At 41.9% G+C, this 25,527-nt stretch overlaps 3 protein-coding genes across 7 annotated transcripts in view; 1 reads left to right on the plus strand and 2 right to left on the minus strand.

Moving 5' to 3' along the window:
- The window catches only part of LOC148412690 (potassium channel subfamily K member 10-like), an 18,402-nt gene extending 13,397 nt beyond the window's left edge, over positions 1 to 5,005 (minus strand). The window contains 2 exon segments of the mRNA XM_088433136.1: positions 721 to 1,136; positions 4,877 to 5,005. Of these exon segments, the coding sequence (XP_088289262.1) occupies positions 721 to 1,136; positions 4,877 to 4,931 (471 nt within the window). The 5' untranslated portion in view covers positions 4,932 to 5,005.
- A 1,760-nt stretch (positions 5,006 to 6,765) lies between these two features.
- On the plus strand, positions 6,766 to 12,417 carry spata7 (spermatogenesis associated 7). 2 transcript variants are annotated; one of them, XM_088433015.1, is made up of 12 exons: positions 6,766 to 6,980; positions 7,205 to 7,267; positions 7,340 to 7,429; positions 7,494 to 7,541; positions 7,631 to 7,734; positions 8,506 to 8,912; positions 8,987 to 9,032; positions 9,561 to 9,676; positions 9,744 to 9,779; positions 9,848 to 9,925; positions 10,880 to 10,937; positions 11,019 to 12,417. In XM_088433015.1, the coding sequence occupies exons 1-12, from the start codon at positions 6,938 to 6,940 to the stop codon at positions 11,508 to 11,510; spliced, it is 1,581 nt and encodes a 526-aa protein (XP_088289141.1). In that variant the 5' UTR covers positions 6,766 to 6,937; the 3' UTR covers positions 11,511 to 12,417. The 2 variants fall into 2 exon arrangements, with proteins under 2 accessions (XP_088289141.1, XP_088289142.1); XM_088433016.1 differs by having other exon boundaries at positions 6,771 to 6,980; positions 7,362 to 7,429.
- Positions 12,418 to 12,719: 302 nt separating this feature from the next.
- Positions 12,720 to 25,320, minus strand: ptpn21 (protein tyrosine phosphatase non-receptor type 21). 4 transcript variants are annotated; one of them, XM_088433012.1, is made up of 20 exons: positions 25,097 to 25,320; positions 23,655 to 23,949; positions 23,075 to 23,244; positions 22,730 to 22,827; positions 21,589 to 21,656; positions 21,420 to 21,490; positions 21,226 to 21,313; positions 21,062 to 21,150; positions 20,750 to 20,837; positions 20,479 to 20,558; positions 20,255 to 20,362; positions 19,587 to 19,647; positions 19,328 to 19,409; positions 17,751 to 19,261; positions 17,021 to 17,161; positions 15,891 to 16,109; positions 14,351 to 14,479; positions 14,036 to 14,270; positions 13,806 to 13,966; positions 12,720 to 13,381 (listed from the first exon to the last, which is right to left on the minus strand). In XM_088433012.1, exons 2-20 carry the CDS (start codon positions 23,832 to 23,834, stop codon positions 13,253 to 13,255), a joined length of 3,708 nt encoding a protein of 1,235 aa, XP_088289138.1. In that variant the 5' UTR covers positions 23,835 to 23,949; positions 25,097 to 25,320; the 3' UTR covers positions 12,720 to 13,252. The 4 variants fall into 4 exon arrangements, with proteins under 4 accessions (XP_088289138.1, XP_088289137.1, XP_088289140.1 ...); XM_088433011.1 differs by having other exon boundaries at positions 19,328 to 19,412; XM_088433014.1 differs by lacking the exon at positions 20,255 to 20,362.
- Between the last annotated feature and the right edge of the window lie 207 nt (positions 25,321 to 25,527).

The raw sequence follows: 25,527 nt of genomic DNA on the forward strand, positions 1-25,527 counted from the left end.
ATTACAAAAACGAATTACCAAACAAATGCTAATTAGCATATCGCGGAGTGACTAGCATGAAAATCATCTGCAATGCATATGTTTCTGAAAGAATAAAATTCAAAGGAGCAAAGCTGGGCTACTGAAGCGTTAGCCAATAACTAAAATTAAACATAAAAAAAAAAACAACTTAAAATGAACAAACCTGCGATTTCAAAAGTCTTTCTTCCAGTTGAACATTAGAAATTCAATTAATTTCAAACGAATGACAGTAACGCAGCATCAATTTGACGCGTGACCGATCCTATTTTGCGTTTGAAGAAAAGCACATAATGCAAATAAAACGTTTGTTTCCTTGTTTACTTAAACACTAGTTTGTGTTTGTGCATGCTTGCTTTTTAATTTCCTTTAAAAGCCGGATAAAAAGAAAAAAAAAAGCTTGAAATTTCATGTTAGCTTTTATTTTACTTTTATATAACAAGATTTGGAAAAATCTCGCCTCGTGGACTCAATATCATGAAGTATCTCGCCCCATACAAATTGCCGCACAGACGCTTTCGATTCTTCTCCGCATCTCAAATGGAACATAATGGAACTAGAAGTTCAAGGCTTTGTTTTTTTCCTAAGGACATTCCGCCCATAAAAGGATCCATCGGCCGTAATTCTCCAGGGGACGCGAGCCGTCAACGAAAGCAGAACTAATCACCCGATTACCCCGCCGACGGCCGTTTTTAAACTCACCTTGATGAGAGCCTCCAGCTCGTCGGGCGTAACGCAGGGGTGCCTGGCCAGGAAGGAAGCCTTCTCCATGGTGATGCTGGTTTTCTGGTGGCTCTCAAAGGGCTGCTCCAGCGCCCGGAAGGCCAGACCCCCGCACACCAGGTACAGGACCACCACCACGAAGACGGCCAGGACGGTCTTCCACTTCATGACCGATTGCAGAGCCGCCAGCGAGCCGTCGCAGCCGGCGTCCATGCTGGCCACCACGCTGGCCGAGCGCGACGAGATGGACAGGCGGGGGAGGGCGCAGTGGCCGTTGGCTTTGGGCTCGCAGCCCATGGGGTTCTGCATGGTGGCCACGCTGGCCTGGACCAGGCTGGACTTCACCATGCCGGGCTGGGCCTTCTTGGGCGGGACCAAGTTGGTCTGGACCGCCACTGGGAAACATGGAAGGGAAAGATTAGATTGGGCGCACGGCGTTTGCGGGTAACGCCCTTTTCCTCCGGCCGCCCATACCAAAAGCAACCTTTAAATCGTCTCGCCGTCCGAAATTAGTTTTCGGAGCTGCACATCAAAGCCATTAGTCATGCGGAAGAGAGGCCTGTCGGGCGTCGCCTCTATTGCTAATGCAGAACAAAACCGCGTTGCCGTTTACGGCGTTCCGATGGATCAGGGCTTCTCAACCTTTTTTCAGTGATGCGGCACCTGTGAAATAGCTTTTCGGCCAAGTACCCCTTAACCAGTACAAAGCATTTTTGGTTAAAAAAAAAAATTGAAAACATGCCTTGGGTTAGGGTTAAGGTTTGGGCAGAGAAAATGTTTTGCCCCCCCCCCAGTCGATGCACTGAAGATAAATAAGATTATTATCGATACATTTTTTTAAGTATAGTAGTATCCTTTTTAACATTAACAACAGAATAACGCAATATAAATCAACTTTCAACAACTGATAATTATTTTTATCGTGTTTATACGGGTTATAGCTTAGTTTAAAACGGAAAAAAAAGAAGCAAGTGCACCGAAGTGCCTGAAATTAAAAGAAAATGATGAAAATTATTACTTTATTGCAATTACATTCCACATGACAAAAACAAAGCCTTTTTTCTGGGATCATCCACGCCCCCCTGGCGTCACCTGCACATTTGAGAACCACTGGGTTAGGGTTAAGGTTTTTTAGCCAGTGTCTTATTTTTTGAACTTTTGAAATTGAAAAAAAATGCTATCTTTTTAGCATTTAGCTTAAAGTATGTTAAAACGTATTTTCAAGTACCCTTGGTTGTATTTACAAGAACGTTCATCCATCAATCCATTTTCTATAGCTGCTTATCATCTGAACATAACTGAAATTACACCTGAAAATACTTGTAGGCTAAATGCTAAAAACATAGCATCTGTTCCCATAATCCCATGGGGTGTTGATGAGCATAAACTGCAGCATGTTAAAAATGCTATGTTTTTGGAATTTAGCTTAATAGGTACGTTCAAACATATCCGTAAGTACCTTTGTACATATTAGCAAGTAAATTTGAATATAATTGTAATTATGTCTGAAAGTACTTGTGGGCTAAATGCTAAAAACATAGCATCTGTTCCCATAATCCCATGGCGTGTTGATGAGCATAAACTGCAGCATTTTAAAAATGCTATGTTTTTGGAATTTAGCTTAATAGGTACGCTCAAACATATTCGTAAGTACCTTTGTACATATTAGCAAGTAAATTTGAATATAATTGTAATTATGTCTGAAAGTACTTGTGGGCTAAATGCTAAAAACATAGCTTTGTTCCCATGATTCCATGGGGTGTTTATGAGCATAGACTGTAGCATAATGTAAAAAAATGCTATATTTTTGGCATTAAACCTATTTGTACATTCAAACATATTCGCAAGTAACTTTGAACAAATTTGCAAGTACAGTACATTTGAATATAATTGCAATCACATCTGGAAGCTAAATGCTAAAAACATAGCATTGGTTCCCATAATGCCATGAGGTGTTGATGAGCATAAACTGCTAAAAATGCTACATTTTAAAAATTTAGTTTACAAGTACCTTCGAACGTCTTCGTGAATACTTTTGGACTTATTTAAAAATGCATTTAAACATGTTTTCGAACACATTCGAACATCCTTGCAATCATGTCCGAATTTAGCTCATAGGCTAAATTACAAGTGCGTGCAAACGTATTTATGCTTCAAAGCATTGGACGGCACCTGGCATTTATGACCGCCACAGAGATGCAACGCTTTGATGGTATCAACTCGTCGATGTGTGATGCGAATAACACACACGCACCAACACACACGAAGGCGCACGTGCACAGTAGCGGGATGAGTCAAGGACATCCAGGAAGTGTCCCATTCACTCCCACGGCACTTATGAATCTTTTTAATTCATCTTTGTTGGGTGACTGAATCAATTAAGACTAAGTGATGTTTCTGTTCTCCCCAATAACACTCTATAATGACAGCAGCAGGCTATTTTTAGAACGTGAAACAAATTGCAACTTTGGGAATTAAGTAACAGAAGCACACCCAGCCACTCAGCCAATCAGTATTCAGAAACGCAAGCGATGAGGTCATCGTGGTGGGAAACAAATCTTACGATCATAAATTATTCAAAACAAAAGGATTGAAATGTGTGAGTATTCATAATTCAAGTGACATTTTGCGCTAACAGGGAAAATTTTACACTTTAATTGGCTAGCATGCCTACTGTATAGCAACCGCTAACGTTAGCCGCTAGCACTAGCAACAGCGTGAGCGACTAGTGTCATTAGCTGTAAAGTGGAATATTTTATTTCCGCCTCATGTTTAGCATTAGCACAAGCACACTAAAGATCAAAAAATTATTTACAATATGTTCAATGAGGCCCCACTAGTCTTATCACATTATTCTAAATATCGCATATTTGAGAAATGAGGAAGCAAAATCAACACGTTGAAGCTGTTGACTGAAAAAAAGCTCAAATGAATAGTTAAACAAATTATATATCTTAAAAATATATAAACATATGTACATACACATGTATAAAAAGTATATATACAATTACAAATAAATAAACTAAATTTAAAAAAACAACCAATCATGGCTCAGCTTGCCAAAGTCACATGACCAAACTCATAAAACCGGAGCCATGCTTGATCATGTATTTCCTAAGAAAAAAAATAAAAGTCTTCATGTACAAATTTGTTATTTTGACTCAAGTTACAAGCCGAACTCAATTTTGACATTACAGATAGGAAATTTTGATTCCAGATTTAATTGTGTTCGTTCTTCGAGCTACTGTATTGTATAAATGATATTACCGTTGCACGTGACGATGCATCCATCTAAAATCCAAGCCACTAACTCTGCCTTTCATTGATTGTGACTAATTGAATGAGTCTTGAGCGGAAAGCCTTCTTTACATCTGATACTCCCTCTTCACTAAGAGCAAACCGTGCCCCATAATATGAAACTGCAGAGTAAATTTCCTCCCAACGTCTTTGTTGCATTTTAGAAAACACGTATAACCAAATTCATATCTTGTACTTGTTTAAATGACAACACAGGGAGTGGTTTGACAGCACAAGTAAAGTAAATTATTTATTAGTTATTTTCAGTTGGCTGGAGTTTTTTTTTTTTTTTTTTTTTTTTTACGTGATTCCAGGAGAAGTAAAACATGTTGAGGGAAACGTATAGAAGAAGGAAGGAAAAAGGTCCGCAATAGCCGAGGCTCGCCTTGCGAAGTCTGATGCTGTTACTTCCGGTTTTAAAATAAAACAAATATTCGTTTAATCCTTTTTGACTTCGCAAGTTTATGATGACGAGATTTAAAACAAAGAAAATAGATTTTAACTTTTTAGCTATACTGAAGAGCATTTTACATCTATAGTGAATGCAAATGTGCACTTCCCCGATACTAAATGCTTTTGTTTTGACATAGTTTCGTTTGTATATGCTAACTTGCTTTATCATTACACTCCCGAAGGTCTTGGGAATTCCTAATAAAAATGCAAAATTTACATTTTATGTGTAGATAGAATCAACTTAGGTTTATATGTGGTGGTCTATATATGGTACTAAAACAAATTACAGAACAAACATACGAAAGACGACATCTGAACAAGTCATGTGTTGGGTGTGCTTTTATTCCAATTATTATTATTAAATATAATAGAGCTGTGTACTGACCTTGTTCCGGGTCCCAGTTAACTTGTTTCCTCGGGTTTTCTATTGGGAATTTCATCTTGAAAAAAAAAAACAACCTAACAAAGCTATAAATAAAAATCGGGGGGAAAGAATGGTCGTTTCAGAAAAAAAATATCCACGTTACTAAAAAATATTATTTCCTCATATATTCAGCGCGTCTTCTTTAAAGAAAGTGTCTGCTGATGGCAAGCGAGCAAATAACCGCATTGTCGGGTGCTCGAGTGTCCCCTCCTTTTTTTCTGCATCTCGCCTGATCCAAGTGAGATGATATACTTTTGTGTTCTAGCGAGGGGCGAAGCGCAAGTCACCCCGCACAAAGGCGTAAAATACACGCTCACTAGGGATTGGCACGCCCAGAGTCGTGCCCACCCAACTTTATGCACTCGCCATGAGGAAAACAACGAGGGGGTACAAAAAAAAAAAAAAAAAGGATCCTCTGCTTCCTTTATCCCACCCACAATGCTCATTCCGTATATAGATTCAAGCAGACACAAATCTACTCATGAAATGCACACAAACATCAACGATCGATTTTTATACTCACTCTTGTGTATTTCCTGGCAGGCGCAGAAAAAAAGGTGGATTTTTTTTTTTTTTTATTCCTTCATCATTGCAGGCAGCCGGTGATTGTGGGTGAGCACATGGTGCAAAGCGAGTCACGCCCAACCATTGGTGGAGCTTCACGATGACATCATTCATATGCATGAGAAGTTATGCATTATTGATGAGTCCACGAAGCTGTTATTTTACCTCATGTTTTAAGTTATCCTTGATTGGTAAAATTATTCTTGACGTTTATTCTAATGTGTTGAAATAAGACGTGTCCAAACTACGGCTCGGGGGTCATTTGCGGGCAGCTATTCACATTTTTGGCGGCATATTCTTAAAATATATTTTGTACATTTGCGGTATAATAAAAAAAAATACTTTGGTGGTAGATGGTTATAGAATTGTGAAAAAAAACGGCCTCGTCAACTTTGAACAAGGCTGTTTTATAACTACTTTATGTATACAATTGCTTTCTTGAGTGATTTATTTTGATTTACTTTTCATCATGTTTGATCAGTTAAAAAACAAACAAAATTCCCAGAGGAAAATCCTTAGAGTTTGACACCCCTGGTTTAAGTGAAGTCTATCAATAAATATAACTTCATTTAAATGTTACAATGGTATTTTGAAATGTTTATATATTTGGAATTTCTCCTTGTATAAACTGGGTTAGGTATGTTATTTGTTCATCGTTAGCTTCACAGAGGTTAAAGCATTGTAAAGTGAAATTTGTCAACAAAAGTATTACAGACGAGTCTTCAGATCAAAAAACAGATTTATTGTCACATGCATCGCATGAAACCACACAGTGAAATTATTACTCTGTCCACCTAATTGATGGGATTTTTTTATTGTACGTTTACCTCGCTGATCTTCTTTTCTTCCTTTTGGAATCAGGCCTATATGTTTAAATGCGTGTTGTTTTTTTTTTTTTAATAAAAGAAAAACTAAAAAAAAAAATCAAGAAAAAATAAATCAATCTCTACTTCCCAGATTTTGGGGTATTTTTTTGGGAACGTAACCCCACGATAAACAAAGTAACACTGCAGTTTAGATGACATGATAATTGTTTTCAAATCAGTTTTGCAATATTGCATTATTATTATTTAGCTGAATTTAGTAATCGGCATTAAAGGTCTGTGTGACAGCTATTATACAGTAGAAGGCGCCTATTTTCAGTATAGCATCAGTAGTCGACGCTATCCAACATTCCTTTGAAACAAAATTGTTCATAAATCGTGGAAACCTTCGAGAAATTGCGTCAGCTGTCACCCGGATTGAACTTCCGGTTACTACATCGCCCAGCTGCGCATGCGGCATAAGACGTCATCGTGTCGTCACTCTTAGCAACCGACATGGCGACGCTGAAGCTTTGCAATCCTCCGCTGCTGCTATGAGAAGTTAACTCCGATAAAATGTCAGCAATAAACAGCGTTGTACTTTTCGGATGTTTTGAGTTTTTACCTTTGTGGTTTGGGAATACCTCTGAAGAAAATGGGATACCTTGAGAAAAGCCTGGACATGGAGTCGAGAAGAAGTACGTAACCATGCTTAGCATTAGCATTAGCTTTGTTTGTTGGACAAATGTATTTTTTGGATAATGTTGAGATAATGTTTATCATCTATTTGCTTGTCAAAAGTAAACTTAAACCCAACAAAATACCTCAAATACAAATTTATGCGTGTTATGCATTCGCTGACGACCATTTGCAGCAAATATATGAGTAGTCCTAATTAAAATGTTTATTTCTCTTACATTAGTGAGTGTATTATCTGGTCCTGGCTCCAGCTTTAACATTAGGGGGCAGACATCGAAAATTAGCCGTAAGTATGAATATTCACAAGACATTACGGTTTGATCTTGAGATTTTTCTTACTGTCTTGTTTATTTTTCAGCATTTTTTCCTCACTCCTCCAGCAGGTGGGCCCAGGGTATGATAAAAGATCACATGATGTCTCACTACAAACGGATCTATTCGGCGAAAGGTGAGCTTTTGGAAATACTCACTGCACATACTCTCGCCGTTAAATAATCGATATTTTCTTGCAGCTGTTATCGACAACTCTGTACCCAAAAGCCTTACGCATAGCGTGAAGTGTAAGTTGATCTCCTAACAGGCACATTTAGGGTGTGAATGTGTGTGAGGATACTTGGTGAGGAGTCTGAAATGGCCGTTGTGTGAACAGACAGCGATCGGATGAGGCAGGAGCGTTTGAAGAACGGAAGCCGTCCTCAGTCGGCACAGTCGCTCTCCAACAGGAACAGCAGAGTCTCCTGTTACTCAGCACAAGTAAGCCACTGGAATATGCAATTGTGTTTTTTTTAGGGTTGGGATGAGACATAAATCCCTCGAGACGAGACCAGTATTTAGTTTTGATCAGGAACAGCGTTTATGTGTCAATTCGACCCAGGTCCATGTGTAATCATCCTGAAGTTTCATAAACATTTGTTTCTGTCCTCAGAAACGGAAATAATATTCCTAGGTCATTTTTCACTTGGGTTTTGCTTATCTAGCAATAAATTACAAACGTAATTAAAATGCCATTTTTAATCAATATTTTTAATCAAAATTACAGTCAACATTATCCATAAGCCTTAGCAGAATCCGACTGCTCTCCCCAGCCAATGTAGAGCACTTGAGCGCTGCTAGCTAGTGGCTAATTCACGCTAGAGGCTAATTCACTGGCAACGGGCACACTACAATGAAAGCGTAACCAGCGTAATTAAGCAAATTTTTTTTCAGCCTTCCAAATTGGCGATTGAAGGTGACAAAGTTGTTTGTACCAAGCTGCAAATCATGACTCATTCACGGGTTACTTTATTGGTATGATAGCATTTATTTGGTTGAAGTCTCGCCTACTTTTGTCTGCATGTTTTACTTTGTCACAAGCATTCTTTTATGTACTCCACTGCACCCTAAAAAAACTGAAAAAAAAATCTTGTACTGTGCAGGGACGATAAAGCATTTTCGTAGCATTCTAATCTCGCGAGAGCTTGTTCTACGTTTTATTTTTTTAATCTGGGATGATTGGAAATCTTTTTCAGTCGATATTCTGTTCAGTCTGAATGCAGGCCCTACCTGTGCTCGAGAAACTCCACACAGTCCAGCCCTGGATTTAGCAGCTCCTTTCCCACAAAGGAGGCCCTCTCCACCCAAACTAAAGCCACCTGTAAAAATCACCCCCGCCCACATTCCGCCGCGGAAATCGAGTTCCGGAGCCACAGGCGGCCGTCGGCGAGTTACACGTGCGCCTCGGGCTTCCTGAAGCCGTTCCGCGATCCCGTGCAAAAGACGTACAGCGGCGACTTGCTGGAGAAACATTCGCAGCGCTTCACCCAAGACAAGCCTTTCACGCCCAAGATGCTCAAGTCGGAGAAGAGCTCGTACCTGGCCAGTTATCGGTACTATCGGGCGCCGCGGTGCACCGCTCCGCCTCAGGGGTTCGACGGCTTGAAATCGGAGAAACGGTACAAAGCGCCATGTCTCACCTCCAGTAGGTTTGAAAACGGATTCATGTTGTTGTTTTACCTCCTCCGTGTAGTGCAAAAAGCGCGCAGCACACAGAGGAATTGGATGAGCCTCCTCAGGTGATTTTTCAAGTCTTTGACCACTAGTGGAGATCTTAGAGCAGATTTTTTTAAACACAAAGTGGATTTAAAAAGTCTACATACACTTCCATCTTCCATCTTTCCTTCCATTAAAATGTCCTATGTGGTGTAAACAGGGCATTCTGCTTAATATGAAAATGACATCACAGTTGCTTAGGGCGTCGTTAATGACTTATCACGCCTCAGCTGGGAAACGTCACATGACGAACTTCAGAAAACATAAGCTACGATTGGCTATTACCCCCAGCAACCGTGATGTCATTTTCGGTAGTGTGCAAACGCACCGCTGTTCATTTTTTTATTCTCTTTTTTTCACCAATTGATTTTTACAGCTTATAGGTCATTTTAATAATGGGAAAAAAAATCAAAGATTTATCCTAGTTTCATTTTTTATATCACAAAACCCTGGCATTTAAACGGGGTGTGTAGATTTTTTTTTAAGTCACTGTAAATCAATGTCATGTTGCACAATATGAATTTTCTTTTTTGCTCTTCCCTTTTTGCCAGGAAGTCAATAAAGAGCAGCAATGGGTGGAGGACGAGCACCCCAGCACATATTCAGAAACGGCAAAACAACAAGCAAACAAAAACCAAGACTATGACTCTTTTGATTATTCCACCAGGTGAAATGCATGCAAAAATGATTATTCCATGACTCGTATGCTTTATAAAAGCCACACTTTCTTCCAGGTTCTCCGAGAGCGTCAACACGTCTCCGAGTGCAGAGTAAGTTTACCTTCGCAACCGCATTAAGATGAAATTATATGAGTAATATTTGGAATGTTCTCTGACAGGGATGAAGAATTAATGTACCTTGAATTTATTAACGACGTAACGGAAGACATCTTGTCCAGAGGATCGGTCTCCGACAGGTGAGATATAAATGTTGCCGTTTCCTCTTCTATGGTTGTAGACATATTCCAAAATCTTGTACTGTGAGCTAAACAAAATGTATATCTTAAAACATATCTCAAGGAAATAGTTTTTAAGTCATTGGTTACTTAGGTAATTAAATACTTTGGTCATCAATTAACGTAGGTAATTAAGTATTGGATAATCAAATACTTTAGGCATTGAAGTATTTAAAAATAAGTAAAAAGTAAAAGTTAAAAAGTACTCAATTATCAAGGCCATACAGCAACAATTACAAAAGTAACTTAGTACTTTAGGCAAAGAAGTACTCATGTAATTGATTACTTTAGATAAGTAAAAGTTTTGATTAATTAAATTGAATTGCTTTTACTATTAATGAAGTGATTGATGGCCTTAGGTAATAAAAGGGATTTTTTTTAGGAAATTAAGTACTACGGTAATCAGTTTAGATAATGAAGTAATTAAGTAAAAAGTAATCAATTACTCAAAGTCATTCAAGTTAATTAAAGTGATTGATTACTTTAGGTACTAAAGTCATTGATTATTTAGGTAATTAGTTACATTGTGTGCAAACAAAACGTTTTTATTTGATAACATGTACATACATTTACATATATACAATTATTCCATAAGTAATTAATTACTTTAGGTAGGTAATTAAATTGAGTTACCCTTACTATTATTAAAGTGACAAATCAATTGAAACAAAAATGTAGTCTTTTTGGATTTAAAAATACGTAAAAGTACGTCTTTGGGAGTGAATTAGTCTAAAGCGAATGGCGTCAAGAGCTTCTGACATGGACGGACAACAAGGCGCGGGCGGGGTCGCGACGGGGAAACCTCGGCTCTGACGTGGCGCTTTTTGGTTATTGGGTTAGCGAGCACTTTAGGGCGGCCGGGCGTACGTGACGCTAACTGGCCGCGGGGTATTAAATGTCCGTGTCTCCTTCAAGGGTCCTCAGCCGGGTCATTCAGCGACATATCGATATGAATCTGCATCGTCTGGATGAAGTGAGTCATCGTTTGTAAACATTTTGAATAGTCTGGGTGGGGAAAAAAAAGTCAAGGCCTCAAAACGTCTGTGGTTTCTAGGCTAAAATGCGCCATCTTCTGGACATCTTGCGCAACAACCTGGACGAGCCTCCCCCTCCGTCGTCTTCCAGCGAGGAGCTCGGGAGAAAAGATCTGCTCCATTCTCTCCTGGCGATGCCCCGATCCGCGTTGGAGCGGGAGGACGGCGACTTTTCCTACGTTAGCAAACGCAACATTTCTCCCGAGCTTAGCGCGGAGCCCGTGTTGAGCTCCACGCCGCTGTGGTCTTCCGAAAGAAGTTCTTTGCTGACGGCGAGTGAACGTACGGAGGAGGAGGAGCAAGAGGAGGAGGACATTCAGGAGGAAGAGTATGTTAGCAATAATGAAGAAAAGGACGAGTCGGACGGCGATGAGGAACGGGCCGAAGGAAACTCGAAAGAGCTCGAAGATCTGGAAAAAAGGTTTTCCGAGTCACTGCGTGTCGATGAAGACGCGGACGGGGACAAATTGGACTCCACCGTGGCTTCCGTCAGCGACGACGACGACTTTTGAACTCTTGAGACACGGCGGACATTTTGCTTTGAATCCTGATTTTTTTTTTTTTTTTTCTCAAAACAAAGCAGGAAAAGTGAGTTGTGTGAAACCTGCTTGACTGGAGGTACAAAATAAAACGATGACACACTTTTACGTTTTAGAAAACAAGCTGAGACAATAGGTCAATGTGTTTTGGCATTCGTTAACGCGTTCGATGCCAAAGACTTTTTTTTAAGTTAACAGATCATTCATTCATTAAATCTGGAGTACTTATGTTTTTCTCCAAAAGAAGGGTCTAAAAATTGATGATATTAAAAGAATTAAGAATTAAATTAGTTTATTATTGAAGGAATCAATTACTTCATCTAATAAAGTACTTAAGTAATCAATTACTATGATACTTAATGACTTGAGCACTTTAGTTCCTAAAGTATTTACTTTCATACTAAATTACCTACAATATTGATTACTTTAGTACTTTAAGTACCAAAAGTAATTACTTTAGATAATTAAGTGCTAATCAATCAATTTGAAACTAAAAAGATCAAAAATGAATTGGTACAACATTGCTAAAGTAATTGATCACATTAGTATTTAAAAACCTAAAGTAATAAGTTTAATTCTTAATTTTGTTCTGTGGATTTTACACACTTTTTTAGCCAAACACGGTATATAAGTACTTGAAATTGGAATTTATTACCAAAAAAAAAAGAAAATGACGTTTTGGGGATTGAATGAGTTAATAGGTTGTCATAGATCTAAATTTATTTCAAGTTTTGGTCATTTGTTTTCTGAAATGTAAAAGTCATTTTTTTCTCAACTTTCGGTCTTGTGTTTTCTGTAATATGAATGTGTTTTTTTTTTTCCGAGACGACCTATAATGAGATTTCAAATTTTCCACAGAAAAATATATCCATTTAAGTTACATTTGGCACAGTGATGATTTAATCCCTTATTAAAAACGTCTTTTACGGTACCGATATTTCTAACCAGGAAGTAAAACCTCTTGTTTGTTCCTGTAGAAATAACGCATCAGGCACAACATTAGACACCATCCAATCAAACAAAAAGCCTCACCCCATCTGCTGTTGAGTGAAGAATCACCGCCCGGCCACATTTCGCCGCCATTTTCCGAATATTTATTCTAGTCAGATTTTTGATGCTCATATTTAAACACAATATGTCACAGGCACGGTATCTAGGTTTTTTTTTTTTTTTGGGGGGGGGGGGGGGGGGGGGTCATAGACTTTATACAGTTTGTACAGTAAACTTACATTGTGTACAACAAAATAGCTAATAGTTATATACTAAGACTCCATCAGTGTTTGAAGAAAAAAAAATCAAGGGACTTTAAAAAGACACACACAACAGTGTCTTTGGCCTTGTAGCTGACCTCCTTGTGGCAGACACACACACGCGCACACACACACACACACACGTCATAAACCCACTGCAATCAATCTTTCCTTCATCATACACAAAAATACAGTCTGCAGGCACTTGATCATATAAATGTTTAAATTAAAAAAAGTTTAAAACGTTCCATTTCCCGCCGTTCTTTTTCCTTCATTTGCCACCTGCTTTGTCGCTAATTCAGTTTTGGCATCGCTCGAGTGGTGCAGCACGGTACTGTTCACAAAGTGCTTTATCCAGCAAAAATCAGTGTAGAAAAAAAAAAAAAAAAAAACCAAACCTTATAATACTGCTTAGGAGTGTTGTGGGTCAGCCTAGTAGTTGCGCACAGCATATTTTCGGGGTTCTCAGATGAGGCGGGAGTTTCGGAGGTACTGGACTAGCACCTTATAGACGAAGGTGTACTGGGACAAGGTCTGCACCATCATCATCCTCTGCTGCCGAAGCTTCATCAGCACGCTCTTAATGTCCAGCATCTGCGGGATGGGAGACGTCAAACACACGCGGTAATCAATACGTATTCATATTTTAATGAATGTTTTATACATATTTTTAAGGGCGCTTCATCATTTATGCTGTCCGTGCTTTTTCTGTATGCCACAAGATGGCACCAAAGACAAAACAGAAAAGTAGTCTATACACTTGATCCCTGGATTAAGGCGCTGCTATCTTATATTTTTTTTCACCTTACGAAGTGGAACACAAAGTTTTTTCATCCACTTGTTACAACACACGCACACACACACATATATATATATATATATATATATATATATATATATATATATATATATATACATATATATTTTTATACACACACACACACACACACACACACACACACACACACACACGAATTCCATACAGCACAGTGTAAGCTAAACAAAAGGTCAATCTGACCTCGTTGTGCTCCAGGCAGGCGATCATGATCTCGGACAGGATGACCACCCCGCTGCGACCCACTCCGGCGCTGCAGTGCACCAGAACGGGCAGGTTACTGTTCTTTGGCTCACTGATGCTGTCGGTGTGCCTCCGCACCGACTGGATCTCCTCCAGGTAGGCTGGAGACGCGGCAAGGGCCAGGTTAAAGAAATGAAAATCAAGGGGCCAGAATTGCTCCGCCCACTCACTGAGGAAGCCCTTGAAATCGTCGGGACAGCCGTGGTCCGGCCAGTCCGTGTACTGCAGGTGCCACACGGTTCTCTCCTGGCCCGTCAGTAGGTGCTTGATCTTCAGGCCCGTGGTGGCGTAGCAGCCCGACTCGGTGCGGAAGCGCGTGGTGATCTTGAAGCGGCCGTACGTCACCGTGTTGTGGCGCGAGCCCAAGCGGGGCCAATAGCGAAAGCTCTTTTCTCGCCCGCTCTCCTGCGCCAAAGAGCGCGCGGTTGCTGTCCACACCGTCTCGCCAAATACCTTTTCCCCCCCCCAAACAAAACTCCACGCACCTCTTCGGCGGTAACCATGGCGATGATGGCCACCTGCTGCTCCCACACCATCTGCCAGAAGTCCTGGCATGTGTTGGAAAGAGGCCCCTGGGTGGCGATGTAGTTCCACTCCTGTCCTCCTACGTTGATCTGCCCGGACAAAAAAAACAAACAAACGTGTTCTCTTTAAAAAAAACAAAATACAAGTGACAGTCAAACCTGTCACACCGCAAGCCTCCCGACGCTGGCTTGCATTGCAGCATACCGCACATTTTTCTGGAGATGAATGTCATCCGTTCTCAGACACTAGCTTTTCTACCAAAACATTTCCCTCACTGTTTGCAGCTGTGTTGCAATGTTGTGTATCGTATAAAAAATCATTATATTGGATATCTATGTACTATGGATATTTCTGTTTTTAGTCCTTAAAAAAAACAATAATACATTCAAATTTGCCCCAAAATCTTGATATTTCCCTCTTGATTATGATCATCTGGAAATCTGGACATTCTGACTTAGCCTGTCTCCAACCGATCAGGTCTCAAGCAGAAGACAGTTTTGACATTTTTTTTCCATTCTTATTCCTCTCTTTGTTATTCGTCATTAACTCTTTCAGTGCCAAGCGTTATCTGAAATTCAACCCTCGAGTGCCAGCTGATTTTGAGCATTCTGATGCATTTTTTTAAGGAGGACAGAATATTGTATTGCATGACTACGTAGACCTTAAAGGCACCACATGAAAAATTGGATTCCATTCTTTACCTAGAAAAAGAATGTAAGATTTTACCTTAATCCGTTCTTTAGTCACCACTGTTTGAAAATTGATCGTCAGAGTATCACCAAGCTATTTTGGACAAAACGAAGATGTTTTTTCTGCACACCAGTGACTTTGACACAATTTTTTTTTTTAGTAGTATCTGAAACATCTCGACAATCCTTCCCTACAATAAAAAATAAACAAAAACCATGAAAATGTGTTTTGTTGGCAATTGCGTAAATATACAGTATAAGATGACAACAGTGTTCCACCAGCATAATATTAAAAGGAGCGCTGGCCACGAGTGTCATCTATCCATTCATTAAAAAAATAAAATAAACGTAGTGGATAAGAATTCTCGTAACTAGCACACAACCCAAGTATTTTACATGAAGAAAATTCTCATCCATGGCACTGAAAGAGTTAATGGTGGCCGTTTTCCCTTTCTAGTTTTCTGTGCACATTCTAATCCGTCTCGGATGAATTGATGCCCTTTAAAGTATTTGCGTCACGTTTTTATATGAACATGACGGGCTACTTTATTTTGGAACCCCAACGCAACGGGGACCAGCAAAAGCGAGTCGAGTAGAGCCAAGTAGATTTCTCAGTGGAAACAATGGCTTTGTTGAGGAGAATAGGGTCGTGATGATAACGTGAGTGGGCCTTGCTATGATAGACATGCTGACCAGATCTCATGTCGCCAAGTCAAACTTGCTTTTTTCAAACCCGCTCCACAGGATGCCGCCGAGCCAATTTTTCCTTCACGTCTTGTATGGGATCTCGTTGTAATGTGCGAGAGCTTACTTTGATGTGCGATGCGTTGATGTAGCCCGTGTTGTTCTCCTTGGTGGGCACCAGCTCCACGCGGGTGTCATCGTAAGGCAGCACGTCCTGGAAGCGGTTCTTGTCGGCGCTCTCGGCCATCTGGGCCACGGTGCACTCGGCCGCCGGGCGACACTTGGGGATGCTTTCGTACTCCTTGAGTAGCTCGCCCATCTCCATGTGTTCCTCCAGGAGTTTGCACTGAATGACATTGGAGGTAGCACTTACTTCGGGTTTTGGAGTTGAGGTTTATTTGCAATTTTTATCTTTTTTTATTCTTTCTCTTGTATTGAACAAACTAATCATTTTCCGTTCAGGTACGCTAAAGCACACTTCAAAAGCAAATTGATACTCTGCATGTATTCTGTCAAGTGTGCCGTTTTTAGCGTGTCCGTCCCTCATCAGAGGCTGTAACTACTACTTGGCAGCACCTGCTGCAACAACAAACTATACTAGTAATCATAACAAAAATAGGACATCCAATATTAGCGTAACAATCACACCCAAATCAATGGAGACTAAATCCATAAATAAATCGAGAAATGTAACAACCTTCACATTATTTAGCCCTCAATGAGAACAAATTGGGGAACCCTGGAAGATCTGGTGAGCCATTTTTATTGGTTTTGTGAACTTATCCTTGTATCTGCTGATCATCTCCACAATTTGCTTTGTGCTAACGGCAATGTATATTAAATTTGATGCCGTCTATGGAATCTTTGCATTGTTGTTAGGTCTGTATCATTGAATTTTTGGTCTGAATTTCAGATGTCCTGTTGTGTTGGTGTTTCTTGAATGCACCTCGAGAGGACTAATGATGGAGGTGCTGATAAATTCCAAGATGGGCTTTAGCGGCCACACCATCGAACATTTCTTGGCTTACTATAATTATCTAGCTACATTATTTGGATAGTGTGTACGCTTCATCCACTTCTGAAATCATTACTTCAAGCAGCATGCTTGCCGCAACAAGATGCATGCAAATTCCCCACATTGTCAAATCTTTTTAAGAAGGCCAGCAATTCACTCACACCATGTACAATTTGAGGCTTACCCAGGTGAGCAAAACAAGACGAATGGCTGCCGAGTTTCATGTTACAGTTCGTCCTTACCCTCTCGTCATTGGAGTCTCGTTCGGGCCCGTCCTTGAGTTCGCTCTGCACCGGGTGCCTGGACACGGACAGGCCGTTGAGATGGGCCACCTTCAGGGACCCTATCTTCCTCACATCCGACCGCACGCTCTTCTTCATGCCCTGGCGTGGCGAGAGGAGTGCATGCAGCATGTTGAGGACTGACTTTCTGTATGATCCTCACAGCCAGCCAAGGTAGTTTGCCTCAAGGGTGGAGACAACAGTGCCACTCTTTGGATCATCTCGTGATGTAATGTCACCCAGCCGGTTTCCTGACTGACTTCTTTCGAAATCGAGCGTCATACCACCGCAGCTGATGTGAGATGATGTCATACTCATAATATGCCGAAAGCTAACCGCGATTGAACCGGGCTGGGAGGAAGGGGCAGGCACTGATTGAGGCACTTTTTGGCTTCAAAACCTCTCCTGAATAAAGTATATTCATACAAGTACTGCAACGGTACTGTGGCAAAAACTTATTACATCAGTGGAAAAAAACAAAAACAGTGGAATAATAGCTCCAAGATAAACAACTCCAATTCATTTTCAGTATGAGAAACAATGAAAAAAGCAGATTTTGCATTACTTTTGCTTCTTTGAAATTCATGGTATGTATTGGTATAGGCATTTGGATCAACACTAATCTATAGCTCTCAGACAGGGCAGCGATGATAGAAAAAAACTGCTTTGATGGAAAGAATAAAAGACTCACCGGAGGAGGTAAGCCTTCGATGGTTTTCTTGGCCTGGGGCACATCAGACACGGGCCTCTTCTTGAAGTCCTTCTTGGACTTGTGCTTGGCCTCGCCGCTTAGGTCTCCCTCCGACACCGAAGGCATCATTCGGCTATGGCGTACCTCACGCATGTACACCGGCTCGGTCTCGTGGACTAGCGGGTGAACCTTGTAGGTGAGGGCGGCGGCTAGCGAGGGTTCCAGGGACGAGCCAATGGGGTAAGCGGGGGGCGGCTCAAGGGGAGTTTGTTGCGGAGGGGCCGCAAGGATGTGATGGGGGGACTCCTCCGGGATGACGGCTGCTACCGCGGCATGAGAGAGGGGCGTGTGGCGTTCCGCGTCGTCCTCAAACTCCTCCTCATCGCCGCTGCTGTGCACCAGCATGGTGGCGTCGGAGAGGGATTTTTTGTGTCCGTACTGCAGGTTTTCCTTGGTGTCGCTCCTGTCTTCTGTCTTGGCACGCTCCAAAAACACATTGAGCTGCGAACCTTGAGAGCGGCCGCCACGCGGGGCCGGGGGAGGCGTGGCGGCGCCGGCCGCCGAAGTGGACACGTGACGCTCTTTCAGTCGCATCCCCTCGAGGCTCTGGGCCAGTCCGGCTACCTCGATAGAGTTGCGCTTCTGGGCGTTGTACGGAGGTCTGTGTGCGGGTCCGCTGAAAAGAGGCTCGGACACCTCTTGCAGAGAGTGAGCCACAGGCAAGCTGTCCTCCTGGAAAGTTTGGACCGAGTGGTGCACGCGACGCGTGATGATCAAGTCCGGGTTGCTGCTGCTGACGTAGAGGTGGCGCGACAGGTCGGGTGTGCTGTTGGCGGGCCGAGGGTGAGCGTACGGATACGGCGGAGGCGGTCTGTACACCTGCGTCCTCATGATGTTGGGGGCCGGATACTCTTGGGCTTGCTGTAACTGGACGTTGGTGAGCTCTGGAACGCTGACGGCTCCCACCACGGGTCTCCTCTCAATGGGGTAAGAAGGGTTGTACGGTGACGGGCTGTGGAAGCTGGAGCCCATGTGAAAGGGGTAGTGGTGGTGATGCTGGGCGGGGCCGCCGTGCTCTCCTCGGATTTCGGGCTGACTGTACACAAGCGCGTCCGGCCTGCTGTAAGCGTACGAGTTCCCGATGTTCAGGTTTCTCATGGAGTGGCTTTGCCGGTGCTCCTGGGACAGAAGCATCCCCCCGCCGCCTCGGTTCTTCTGCCGCATCACCGTCTCGTAGTCGGGAGTGGCGCGGTAGGAAGGTGGGATGAGGGCGCTGTGGCGGTGCGAGGGCACGTAGTCGGGCCGGGTGATGTCGCTGGTGATTGAAGGGTTGGAAGACATAGGAGAGGGCTGGAGGTAGTGCTGGGGGTTGGTCAGGGAGCTGGTGCTGTGAGCGCTGTACACGCTGCCGTTACGCAAGCGCCCGCCACTGCTGAACTCCAGAGGTGGGCAGTCCAGACTAGTCTGGGAGTGGTAGTAGTAACCGTTCTGGCTGTTCATATACAGGTTGTCTATGGAAAAAACGTGTCAGGGATGAGTGTCGACGAAGAACGCTGACGCAATGAATTTCAAGTTACCTTGCGATGACGTGTACGGCTCTGTGAAGTGGCCGTTGTAGTGCATTTGTGGCGGGGGCATCATGTAGCCCTGAGGCTTTGGCTGCTGTTTAGAAGGGGGGGGGCGGGGGGGGAGTTCTTGTAATTCTTTTACCCAAGCTAGATAACCATTAACTGTTGATTTAAACACGTAAAACTCAAAGATGTGCAAAGCAAAGTCTTGACCAATCAAACTGTCGGGTGGGAACAAAATAAACACAAGAAAGTGCATCGAACTCACCAGGGACAATCTTGTTGACGATCTACGTCTAACCGGGTTGACAACAGTGGACTGTGTTTGTCTGGTTAAAAAAACAAGTCAATCAATAATAATAAAAAAAAGATAACGTTACTTGAAAATAGTACAGCACTATCATTAAAGCTAATACAATTTTCACAAAGGCAATATCATATCTGACTTATTAGTAGACTTTCATTGTTCATTCCTAACATTAGGATGGCACACGTGTGCATTACATGCATTTACTGTAAGCGACCTTGTAACTCATTCACTGCCATTCCTCCCAGTTCCCATGCACCCTTGAAACCTGTCACTGGCAGTGAAAGAGTTGTAAGAGTCAAATATTAGAGTCACTGCAATCAAATGACATTCAGGGATTATAAGAAGCTATGAATTAGTGACAATACAAAGGTCAAAATTATTGTTAATATATAGGTTTGTGGTGGCAGGGGTTAAAAATGTGCAAAAAGTAAAAGTCATCAATATAATGAGTACCATAAACACAATAATAAACTTATTAACTCATTCACTGCCAGCTCAATTTAAAGGGATCTTAAAATGTCTATTCGTCAATGGCAGTGAATACGTTAAATCAATCGTCATGAGTAAATTTGTAAGGCAAATAATCGGCATTTATTTCGTGCTATTTGGCCAACTGTGCTGCTCACCCCTTATTTGAAGGCGGAGAGGGACGAGATAGCATTGGAAAACGAGGAAAGGCTAGGGTGAGGAGGGACTTCTGGGAGCCCTCGGGAGGCAAGGGGTCACACTCCTCCCTGAGGAGGAGGGAGGACGGTAGGAGGTGGTGGTCAGAAGTGAGCCTTCCAGGAGAAGTGCTCGAGAAGACAAGCGACAAAGGAGCCAGGAAGTGGGATAGACGTGTGAAACTCACAGGCTGCTCTTGTTGATCTTATAAAACTTGAGTCTGGCCAGACACATGCGACACACGTATTTGGAAGTTTCCATGTCTTCCTGTGGTACAAAAGAAAAACAAGGAGGGGTGAAAAAGATAGTGACAGAGAGAGATATGGAGCTGAAAATGCATTCCCACACTTTCGGTTGACGTTCTATGACTTTAATGGGCGCTAGCCAGACAACAACACAGGCACATTGTTCTGACTGGCAAAAGCTAATTCCAATGAGAGAGAGCGAAAGGGACTTACGGTCTGGAACTGGACACTCTCCTCTCTGTTGAGCAACTCCAAGGCAAAGAAAGACCTGTTGTGACTCATGTTGTTAATTTCATTCCACCTGCACGGCCAATTCAAGCAAAAAAAAAAACAAAAAAAAACAAGGAGAACACATGATGTCATTGCAGTCGCAGCAAAATGCTCCATAGAAACGACACGCATGGGAGAGCAAGTCTAGTATTTGCGCCACTAAGCAGGCACAAGAGTGAGACAATGTTTTTGGAGCTGACTTGGTTCAAGGCCAAATGAAAGGCGTTAGAGACCACTTGAAAACCACCTAATTACCTGAATAAATGAAGAAGCCTGCCATTTTTGTGTTTGACAAAGATGCCATCCAGGCAAGAGCCCAACATCACATCTGTGCCCGTGTTGTCCTGTTTGGACGACAAGAGAGAAGCAACACGATTGGTAAAGGGACGACATTTGATGGCAAGCCAGCTCGAACAGACCTTGGCTTGGTAGCTCTCGTGGCCATAGCCTTCCATTTTCTCTACCTCTTGCATGTACAACATCTCGGCCTCTGGGGAGGACAACCCCCTGGAATGATACAATTCAATGCAAATAAGAGAGGAGGCGCATGCATTTTTCAAATCATTCATCTGATGACAACAGGGACTACCGACAGTGTGCCGATGGCGCTCACCTGTAAGACTGATAGAGAAGAGCCACTTTCTGAGTGGCCTCCTCCAGCACGCGCTCATCTTGGATCCAGTCCTGCAATGAGAACCCCAAAATGATGCAAGGTGATGCCGCCAATCGGCAAGATGTCATTTCTCCACATGTGTGCAGCAGAAAATCAGAAACTGGCTTACGATAGGGAAAAGCGCAAACTTCTGGAGGAACTCCTGGGAATCATAGCGATTGAAATCTCCAAAGTCAGCTGCGGAAAGAAGATGGGATACACCAAGAATGAATGAAGTACAGTAAATTGACTTTATTTCAGAAGTGAAACAGTCAAGTAACGTCAACACAACTGCTGAAGCGCCAGTCTGACTGCTGGCAACACTCACAACTATGTTCGCTATCCTTGGCATCAGCAAAGTTCAAAAGCACGCCCTTCACTCCAGAGCCCCCGTCCGGGACACCAAAATGTGAGTTACGCCATTTCATTTCCGCACAATTTGCATTTTTTTTCTAAGAAATTGAATAAACACTGGTGGAAGCTGACAGAAATATGCAAATGGTGAAAGACTGTGAAAATCTGTGCAATGGCTGTGCTTAAGTTGAGGGGCACAAGCGGCAGAGCCTGATATAACTTTGCCAGCAGTGTTTGAGATTCTTCTGGCAGGCCAAAAAGGTTGGTAGGACATGTCAGAGCTTCGGTCTCGCAGTACTGACACACACGTTCACAATTCAGCGTGTGTGTATCTGTGTGTGCATGTGGTGGTGGGGGCAAACAATGTTTTAACTATGTTTAAACAATATTACCGGTCGAATATTTTTTTTTATAAAGAAACTCAGGTAACTGTCAAAAAGGAGGCAAACAAACTACTACACACCTTTTTTTTTTCTTTCAGACTTAGAATGCATTGGTGCTGCTGTTTTATTTAGCAAGAGATTTCAAGCAAGCTCAGTAGTTGAATCTTTATAATCCAAGTGTGAACAACGGCAACTATGAACGGCACCAATTCAAGTGAAATATATTTTAAATATATATTTATTTATTTTTTTAGGAAAGATGGGGGTAATGTGTCATTTTGAGGTGTTTAACGACTGGTAAAATATATGAAGCAAGTTGTCTACCAGAAAGACAGAGAATATTTTTAAGTATGCGCCTCATGACTGTTCCTCTTTGCAATGACGCAAAGAGACACCCCAGGGCACGATACTAGGAACTACTCGCGCGTTGTTTTTGATATCGCGTCTCATGGATAAGTAGCATTTGTCGTGCCAGTATTTACTTTGTCTGAGACAGCAGGTGATAAAAGCAGTTCCACAAAACATTCAGGTTACCTTGTACAGCTAGACTTGCCAAGCAGATGGCTTGTTCTAAAGTGCATGAGATGCGGCCCTCCAGCACATCCTTCTTCAACTGTAGATAATACTGATATCTGTGAGAAGAGACCTGCTCATTAGTACACACATCATGGATCAGAGGTCAAAAATAAAAGGGAGACAAGTATTGTATAGAATTGTCCTGCCAATATAAGCATGCTCACTCTAGCCTTAAAATTGTTTTCTTGACCTTTATCATTTCTGCTCTTTTACCATGTGGTGCTTCTCGGCATTCAGGCAGTTTCTCTAAGCACGTCGTCTTTATTTTAATCCGTTTTGAACTTCAAAAACAAACAAAAAAACCTTGTGATTTCTTGTTGAAGCTGGGCAACACTGGGGATGTAGAACACCACTCCAAAGTAGACAGTAGGCTCCAGGCCATACTTGTCCAGCTGCTTCTTCAGCGGCTTCTCCAGGTCGATCCACCTCTGCTGGTTCTGCTTGTTCAGGTACCATAAACTGAAGAATGTTATCTAGGGCATGGAAAAGGCGCGAATGATAAATGACACAGAAAAGTAACCATTACACAACATAAAATATTTATTGCGTGTTGGCAGCAATTTAGCTGCTAAATCCTTGCAGCTATTGATGGCAGTCAACTGTTGATTTAGTTTTATCAAAAGCATTGAGTTTATGTAAACAAATAATTCAGTGGTCGAATTAATTATAGACAAAATATTAACTTTTTTTGCTTACTGCTAAAGATGACTAAATAAGTGGATTATCCCTTTAAGCCGCATTTCTTTGTGACGGTTTTGTGTTTTGGTCAGTAAAATCTTAACAAACCGTATCCTGTCTCTTCAACGATTTAATCCTTGTCATTTTCTCACTGACAAACCTAATATGGAAAAAGAACAAGCAAAGGAGTCTATTGCTGACATACCTCTCTTAACTCCAGTCTCTGGGCGACTGCCTCCAAACATTCCTGGCCCGTGCTTTCGACTGACAGCGTGAACTCCACAAACTCGCCATTGAGCTGCTGGATGCGAGTGACCAGGCAGCTCTTGCTGGAAACGGTGTACCTTCTTGTGCGCTTGAGCTTCAAGCCGAAAGGCAAGGGCATGATTCACGCCGGTGCGGATCCTTCGTGCCTAATCCTCGCAAATGACTCGCCTTGCCGTCCCTTCTGATAAGACCTTATGAATGGTATAGGTCAAGGGGCTCATTGTCACGCAGACCTGAAAATGTGATACAAAATATATTATTATAGGGTCACAAGTCATACAATACAATACGATACATACAAGTCATGCTTTTGCATTATGGGAGTCCAGGCTAAGCCATTCATTGAAGTCATTGAAAGGCTTGCTAATGTCTTCAGTTGGCTGCTAGCGCCACCCGGTGGTTTTGGAGTGTCCACAAAAATAATTCTACCGCGCCTCGTTTGCGAGTTGCCGCTTAAAGGATTAATGCGAAAATCGGGGGAAATGCATGACAAAACATCAGGTGTTCAATACGTCAAAAAAAAATGACAACATTTTCAATTTTTAACGGCAGGAAATGAGACCGACATGGGCTAAATTTGATATGTGCAGGGTGTACCTCTCGACCTTCTGTTTCCAAGCATTTTGAAGGGACGGCAGCGTGGCATGTTTTAACAATCTATGAAATATTTTAAATTTCTAGTGTTTTTGTATGCTTTTCCTTTGATATCACATATCACAAACACCAAAAAGCCCAAGTTGGGTCAACATTTCCCTCATTTTTTCTTATTGAACTTAAATTACAGCTCACTCTTGGATGATGCCACAATCAAGCGGTTTTTCAGGCAAAAAAGGCAAATAGGTTATTATTTTGAGACGATGAGGATTATTGTTTTAGATTAGCTGCAGAGCAGCGTCAATTAATTAAAAACCTCAAACAATTAGATCTGACTTTCTCGTTATACCTTTGTAAAGTCATTATTGCTAAATCCACAACATCATGTAGCCAGCCAACTGTTATTAGTTTGACTTACTAATATATAAATAAAATAGGGAAAACAATAAAATTAACTAAGAACTTCAAATGGTTTCCATTGAGCAGTTTTGAACTTTATTTGCCAAAGTGACTTATCCTCCAGACTTTAGTCGGATCCAAACACTCCCAACTACGGATATGAAGCTAAATCCCTGCCCTCTTCAACTTAGCCAAGCTTCGCTTGAACTAACGCCAAACTATGCACTAAGTACCCATTAATTATACCAAAGAGATCGGAACCTCAAAGCGCCCGACACGGTACTTAATTCCCATCTCGGTAAACGCACGCGTAAGTTTTCATAAGCAAAAATCTGCTGCTTTAGCGCTAGCTTGCTAACACGCGGCCAGCAAATAGACGACACCCACCGAGTAGCTGACGTCGCCGGTAAATATTTTGGCCGGAACCGCTTGACATTACCGCTGAGCCGCCAGAGAAAGTTTAAAGGTCCGAAGGTGGCTTGAGTTCCAGGTATCGCGTCGTCAGAAATCACTTGTTTTTCTTTAATGATTATATTTAAAAAGTTAGTTTAAAACAACTCAATTAATCGCCGTAAGTGGGCGTTCTGTGTGTCTGCGTCCCGCATCACTCAGCTTCCAAGCGTGTTTTGCTTCCTGGGATTGGAAGCGCAACAAGTGTCTACATCCGCGGATCTACAACTTCCGTATTTCTGTTTTTATTAATCAATTAATGCCCACCCCAAAAAATAAAAAGCAATTAGAACATTTTTTGTTTGTAGTGAAAAATGAAACCAACATTAAATTCGTAAACTAGGCCCGAAAAATATGAATTAGAAGCC

The sequence above is a fragment of the Hippichthys cyanospilos genome, chromosome 14, assembly GCF_059441005.1.
Source record: "Hippichthys cyanospilos isolate Australia breed blue-spotted pipefish chromosome 14, RoL_Hcya_1.0, whole genome shotgun sequence".
Classification (NCBI taxonomy): domain Eukaryota; kingdom Metazoa; phylum Chordata; class Actinopteri; order Syngnathiformes; family Syngnathidae; genus Hippichthys; species Hippichthys cyanospilos.

Excerpts from the sequence above, each read along its gene's own strand:
- spata7 (XM_088433015.1), top strand. The coding sequence starts at position 6,938 with ATGGGATACCTTGAGAAAAGCCTGGACATGGAGTCGAGAAGAA. Across the intron at positions 7,542-7,630 it reads CCTTACGCATAGCGTGAAGT|ACAGCGATCGGATGAGGCAG; the intron begins GTAAGTTGATCT and ends TTGTGTGAACAG. Across the intron at positions 7,735-8,505 it reads TCTCCTGTTACTCAGCACAA|TCTGAATGCAGGCCCTACCT; the intron begins GTAAGCCACTGG and ends TATTCTGTTCAG.
- ptpn21 (XM_088433011.1), bottom strand. The coding sequence starts at position 23,834 with ATGCCCTTGCCTTTCGGCTTGAAGCTCAAGCGCACAAGAAGGTACACC. Across the intron at positions 23,245-23,654 it reads AGAGACTGGAGTTAAGAGAG|ATAACATTCTTCAGTTTATG; the intron begins GTATGTCAGCAA and ends TCCATGCCCTAG. Across the intron at positions 21,657-22,729 it reads GGCAAGTCTAGCTGTACAAG|CTGACTTTGGAGATTTCAAT; the intron begins GTAACCTGAATG and ends TTCTTTCCGCAG.